Below are 7063 nucleotides of genomic sequence, written 5' to 3'. Positions count from 1 at the left end.
GCTGTGGGGCACGGCTGCCTTGTGATTCCAATCTCTTGTCCAAATATGGTCACGTCTGACTAAATAAACAAGGTGTAACGGCCCCTAGTGTCAAACATAGTTTACAAACCAATGGCTGACGTCACGATGGGTGAACACTGGTGAGATACTTATGATTCACACTGCTGTGGGGGGCCACCATCTTCACTTTCATACTTTGGATTTTCCGTGAGTATTTCTATTTTTATCAGGTACAACTACTGTTTTGTCTCCTTGGCAGGAATGGGCTTCCATACAAGGTAGATGTTTTGTTTGCATTGTCCTGTGTTAAAGTGAATTTAACAGAAGCAGTTGTCTTTCAGAGGTTTAATTAAACCAGTTCAGACCAGTTTACACTGAAACGGGTGTAAAAAAGGATGTAAATGTTGTATTTAAAATCAATTTGGGATCAACCGGGTGAGCTGTATGAAACCATTTTATGTATTATTTTTCCCTGCTGTTTTTATAAGTACTAAAACAAGTCCCCATCTACTTTAGTTGATACTTCAGCAGTTGCTGCAACACCTTTTTTTTGTTGTTTTTTTTTTGCTGTGAAGCTCCAGAATTGTGTGAACTACAAAACCATTATCCAAAACCATTATCCAATTTTCAATCGGCATGAGGGTGAGCAGATAATGATTGAATTTTGATTTTTGGGTGAACTTATCCTTTAAAGTATTATCAAAAATACACCAACTATTAAATATTACCAGTAGCCAAGTACAATTTGGAGGGAAATATCGTAGTTTAACTCAACTACTTCCCACTTCCCATAAAGTTATACGTGCGTTACGTAGGCTGTGCAGTGAAATGGATTCCAACATCTGCAAAATATATTAATCATATTCCTCTCTTATTGACAAGTGCTTGAAGAAAACGTTGCATTCAGGATTGTGATACTTATAATCATGTGTTTTTAAATAAATTTAATTTTCTTCTTCTCTTGTAGGTGTCACTGCTCACCACTGGGTGCTGCATGAACCCTGAAGGCTCCCGGCGCCACATGATTGTGTCACGTGGTCCGGCTGCTTTTAGGCTCTCGTCTCGTGGGTGCCTCTTCACTGTCAGTCGCGAGCGCTACAGGTGGGAGAAGGTGGCGGCAGGTGGCCATGGCTGAGGACGTGACTGTGTCAGAGGAGACTCTGACAAGCAGTCTGAGTCTGCTGGTCAACTTGGGCAAAGTCCTTCTAGAGAAAGCCAAGCAGGAAGCAGCAGGTAGGACTGATTCAGAGGAAGGATGCATTTCGCGTGACGGACCACGTTGGAAATTTGAAGGTTTTAATGTGTTTTGGTGCACAGAGAAGTAGACACCACGTAGAAAAAATGTTTTATTTAACGAGAATGAATTGTTTTGGTCTTTTAAGTAATTCGGCATTGAGAAGATACACAAAAACACTTATTATGCGCTTAAAATACTGCACGTTATACGAGAGGAGATGGTAAGGAGAAACACCAGACACAATTATAAAAGACAACATTATTACATCAGTACGACGACATTTAGTGCTCCCCAGCAGATTAAATGTACGCCGAATTGAAGAAGCGATCAGATGTATGTGGTGCTAATGTTTATTCTCGTTTTATAGCTTATAAATTGTTTCCAGTAAGCATACATCATAAAAATGCGTGGATTTTAAATGAAGTCCGTGGTTGCGTTTTCAAGAAAGACTTCAAATCTAACGGAAGTAGATAAAATAAAATACTCTCAATTTTCATCAGTGAGGCTGTGGTAACTTTTGTCACATTACCATCTAATATGAATAAAATACAATGCTCCTTTTGATTATTTCATAATTGTGGTGTCACACATGCCTCTTGTGAGTTGTTAAGCAGATCAGTGTGATCAAATCACTGGATTTTAAGTCCCCCCCTGGCGAATGTGGTGTAATGTAATCTCTGTCATGCTCATTGCCAATGACATTGCACAAATCAGCCTGAATAAATAACTATGGTCCTTTGTTCTCAAACAGAGTCCCTGGAGAGGTTTGTCCCGTACAAGATCACCACTTTGTACGGTTTGATGACAGCCGGAGCGCAGTTATTCAAAAGGTGAGGTGATCTCAGTATTCACAGATTCATCCAGCTGTGTGTCGCTGGCAAAGGAAATCAAGTGAAACAAGCTTTGCTGTTTTGTTTTTTTATACAGTGAAGTAATCATGTTCTTTTTTACTGTCGCGCAGCCTCGGAGTGAAGAAGAAGAGCGAAGCAGAAGCTGTTTGGCAGAAGTTTTATCAGTAAGCATCAGATGTTCTTCCTCATTCACACACCGGCAACGATTGACCTAAATTTGATGCTTGTTATAAAACATGATAGATGAGTCAATACTAGCCTTGATTTAATTGGGCGGACGGTATTAGCTGACCTCAGGCAATAAGGAAACTTATTCCACAGGTGGAGAGCAGAAAAAATAAAAGCTGCTTCACGATGCTTGCTTTTAATCCTGTCGATGCTGAGTAGAGGGGGGAATTTGACATTAATCAAGGCCAAACATTGAGGAAAAAAGTATCTGTATGAAACCAAGGAAAAATATGAGAATGCAGGTATTATAACCCTCCGTCTATTCATCCGCTGATGGAGGCAAGGGGTACGGTTACTGTGTCCGATCGCTGTCTTGTTAGTTATTAATGGAAAAGAGAGCTCGGTGTTGACACGTCTTTATCACGCTACTTTTGTGTTTTTGCAGCCGTGCAGCGGTGAGAGAGCAGGTGGACGAACTTCTGCAGCTGGAGGTCTGTATCTGTGAAGCCTCGTCGTCTCTTTCGCCCTTTCTATTTTGACTTCGATGTTGCATAGGATGGCTGAAATTCAAGTCTGGAGTTCTCACGCGGTGAACAAACACATTCATGGGCATACATGTGGTATTGCTTTAATGTTTGCATCATTTTAAAGGTAACGTAACTTTACCATTTAGTAACAGCTTCAGAATCACATTTTTGGTGCAGTGTCTCGTAACAGGGTGAACGGTGTCTGTATCACTTGTTTCTGCACTGTGTATTGTAGTGGAAATTCTCCTTTGTGAGGTAGAGAGTTGCTAAGTCTCCGAAGAACTTCAGACTTCAGCGTATGAATCAGATGTCATTTAATAACACGCAGCGTGGAGTAGAAGGCGTAAACGCGTTCTCTGACAAACTCTAAATTGTTATCCCTTAAGTACAGAACAGAGAGGAGGTTACCTTCATTTACAACAGTCATAAAACATCTTCTTTACAGAATAATGACTCTTTGATATTTGAGTGTATCCTGTCTTCCCAGGACAGTGACCCTTTGATGTAACAGATGGGACAGCAAATGTTATCTTATCTAAACTTGTGTATCTTTCCATGTGGGGATGTGCCCCCACCTGTGGCTCTTGTGACACCTCAGGCAGTGTGACAGTCTCTCTTCCCCCTCTTGTCCTTACAGTACATTGATAACAAAAGGAAGCCTATGTAATTTTCTCACATTCCTCCCTTTTGACACAAAAGTGTCAACACAACATTTTGAGAAATTACATTGAAAGTTTCAAAAATAGGAAAAGAAATTTTTAACAGCTTCGAAATGTTTACAGCTATCAGTTTCTACTGTGAATAACAAAAATACAAACACACAAAAAAAATTCATTCAAACAGTTAGTATTAAAGAACAGAATTATATCAACTCATCATTTAAATCATCATATGGGTTTCCTGGAGCCCGTTCCATCAAAGAGTTCATCAGCATCAAAAACGCTGGGTTTCCACTTATTTTCTTTTTCAAACAGTTCTCTTTTTCTCCTGATCACCTGCTCTGTGGCAAGTTTTAGTTTATGTCCTTTCAGGATTGTTTGATCATGCATCGGTTCTTCTGTGTCTTCTTCTGCTCTCGTAGACAGTCCATTTTTACCCTTTTATAAGAGATGGGGTGTATGAGTATCAGTATGGATGATATTAGTGTGATTGATGACTGCAGGTGAATCAGTTGGTGGTTTGAAACTTTGTTCCGTTGAAAAACAGGATTGGGTTATGGCCATTGTGGTGACCAAAAACAAGGATGAAGACCACAGTCATAATCGTCCAACGGCGTCCTCTCTCAGCACTCCGCAGGTTAGGTCGTTGTCCTTCCTTCAGTGGCATGGCTCGGAAAAGGCTTGCACTAGGATGCATATATCCAGGTGTCCCTCTCAGCTATCCGGACAGCAGTGGGCATTGTTAGCAGCATCTGATGTGGTCCTGTCCACCGTGGTTGACTCCAGTGCTTCCTCCTCAGGTTCTTTTATCACTGTCTAGTCTCCAGGCTGGATATTGTGGAGTTTGCACCAACGTAGGCTCCAGAAGGACCGCTTTTCACCTCATGGAAGATTAGCTTCAAAGAAATATGGTTAAATGCACAACACTAGCTTAAACTATCAGCAGGGGGTTGAAATGGTTAAAATGTTTTGGGGAAACGGGGTGTTAATTATTTTCAAAGGACAGCCAGTGATTATCTCGTAAGGACACAGTCTCGTCATTTTATGTAGGCAGCCTCTCATAAAAATCAATGCAAGGTAAAAAACTAATCCATGACATATCTGTTTCTGCTATCAATTCAGTCAACTTTGTTTTTAAGGTCTAGTTAGCGGGTTCCACTGCACCTCCACTAGCTATCACAATGTGATTTTAGGTTTATGTGCAGGTTTTTTATTTATTTATTTTTTTTTTTGAGTTGTTTTGAATAAAATTATCTACATTTATTTATCATGTTTTATTATCACTCATTACTATTATTATTTATTTGTAAGTGTGATCCATTATTACTTGTTAATTATTTATTCTTATTTATTTATTTATTTATTTTTTAGGGGAGAGACCTATGGGGAATTATTTCCCTCAGCAATTATTTAGCAATTTAGATCGCTGTTACATATTTACATGGAAAGCATTCAATCCCTTTTGAGAAAATGTTTTTCACAATAATGTGACAACATTTAGACCTATTACATGGAGTGAGTTGAATAAAATCCATTATTTAATGCTCAAAAAATATCTTAATGTTTAGGATGGGCTGACAGAGGCTATGCCTCTGACGACATTTTAAGTTTAACAAATCACACAATTTTTAACAAAGTTTTTAACAAAAAGTTGAAAAATCCTGCCGTATGCCATAATCTATTTACAATATTCTACGTCCTCCCTTTTGATACATGGTCAAGACCATGTGTCAAACTTTGCAAAGAAGGGAAGTATGGCTTTTGGCAGTACTGGGAGGCCGTTTACACCAACCCAGAGGTCAGGTGGGAGTTCAATAAACTTTTTCCTATTTCCATAGAATTTTTTCTACATCATCAGCTTCTGTTTGAAGCAGATAGACTTTATTAAGGGACAGATAAAAGCATTTGTAGAGTGGGGACACTGGTGAAAAAGTAGCAGGAAGTCATGCTTGCCTGTGGTCATTAAAACTGTACCATTCCTTGCCTTGATGATCGGACTCATATGGCTATTTATAGAAACGGACAAACAAATTTTAATTACTTATTCTCATTTTCATTTATAAACGCTAACCATTTCATTGTATATATTCCCAGATTGTCTACTTTATTAATATATCATTTTATTGTATATTTTATCTAATTTCATTTTATAGTGTATTTTACTGTTTTATTTATATCTTTATCTTAGCACTTGTTTCCACTCATGCTGTATTTCTATTTTACTTTGCACGGAGTACCTGAAAACAAAAAAAATGTTTTCTTGGGGATTAATACAGTATTTTGACTTTGATTCCGATGAGCTGTCTTAGCAGCTGCATTTTCCAGTGACACTGGGTCATTAGCACTTGTATGAACTTTACATTAGCATAGGTAGAAGTAATGCAGACAAAAGGTTAATGATTTGACTTGTAGGATCAGTAGATCTTCCTGTAGAAGTAAGAAACTTGATTTCCTATAATGTGTGAAATCATGACATTTTAAATGCATACTGAGAGTCCGTATGTACTGTGATATGTATTCCCCGTCCTAAAAATGGAAAAGATAAAAAATGCTGCCAGAGCAGACAGGTTATTTGGAATATTAGTACTGTCAACTAGTAAATTTCATATGACACTCAAGGGGATCCATCTGTTGGATTTCTCACAGCAGAATTATCTAAAAGAAAAACAGAGTTAAGGTTAATGAGGGAAGTGTCAAAGAGTGCATCTGTTGGTTTTGACACCATGACGACCACTTTCAGACAGGGGTGTGATTCTCCATCTTGAGCTGTCAGGAGCAAAATTTATGGGTTGAAGAACAGTACTTTTTTATAAAGTTACATGAGTCATTGTCAGCAAACACATTTTGCTAGTGTAGCAGTTTAGCTGGGTTAAGGTGGGCGGGCTTCCTGTAAATAAAGACTTAATAGCATGTGGGACATGTACATTAAAATGGCACATAGCAAAAATGTCAACTGTGGCCAGAATTGCTTCAGTAGCAGCTGCTACAGCCTTGAGGCATGCAACCATACCTTATCTGTTGTGGACATCTTTTTTGAATAGTATCCTACAGGTCGTTTGTCACCATGTGACTGGGTTAGAATTTTCTGTCATAAAACCCATTACATTCAGAAAAAACAAAAAATTTCAAATTGTGGGAGTGTGTGGTAGCTATAGGCAAGGGGAACTCGAAAAAGCTTGTTTTAAGTCAGTAAAAGCTTTCTCTGCGTCAGGAGTCCAAGTCAAAAAGTCAGTCATGGCCAGTTGTCTACCCCCATATGTGATTATATTGGGGTTGGGAGATCTCCACAATTTTATCAAATCCATGGACAACAATAGCCTGCTAAATTCAATAAGGCAATCATTTTATTTTATTTTAATTCGCAGATTTTTTTTAACATCCAAGATTGTGGATGTAATCGGTACCCAATTCACGATCTTCCGGAGTAAAATAACGCATTTCATGTTAAAAAGAATTTGCAAGTTTTCCTTTAAAAATGTAAGATCATTTTCTGGCAGAAAACTAAAATGGAAACACTGTCTCAGTTTGACAACGCTCCTGCATAGGAAAAAAAATGCACAAACATTGTCAACATACTGGTTATATATATATATATATATATATATATATGTGTATATATAG

General features: G+C 38.3%; 1 protein-coding gene across 2 annotated transcripts in view; it reads left to right on the top strand.

The window, feature by feature from the left end:
• The first annotated feature begins 1037 nt into the window (after positions 1-1037).
• Positions 1038-7063, top strand: part of selenol (selenoprotein L) — a 9335-nt gene continuing 3309 nt past the window's right edge. The window contains exons 1-4 of one of the 2 annotated variants that reach the window (XM_030405742.1): positions 1038-1233; positions 1989-2067; positions 2199-2252; positions 2702-2747. In XM_030405742.1, the coding sequence (XP_030261602.1) occupies positions 1128-1233; positions 1989-2067; positions 2199-2252; positions 2702-2747 (285 nt within the window). In that variant the 5' untranslated portion in view covers positions 1038-1127. Of the gene's footprint in view, positions 1234-1988; positions 2068-2198; positions 2253-2701; positions 2748-3472; positions 4080-7063 lie in introns of those variants that run through there. The other variant, XM_030405743.1, reaches the window with a different exon arrangement.

Source organism: Sparus aurata, chromosome 22, assembly GCF_900880675.1.
Source record: "Sparus aurata chromosome 22, fSpaAur1.1, whole genome shotgun sequence".
Lineage (NCBI taxonomy): Eukaryota > Metazoa > Chordata > Actinopteri > Spariformes > Sparidae > Sparus > Sparus aurata.
This window is presented reverse-complemented; position numbering and strand designations above follow the sequence as displayed.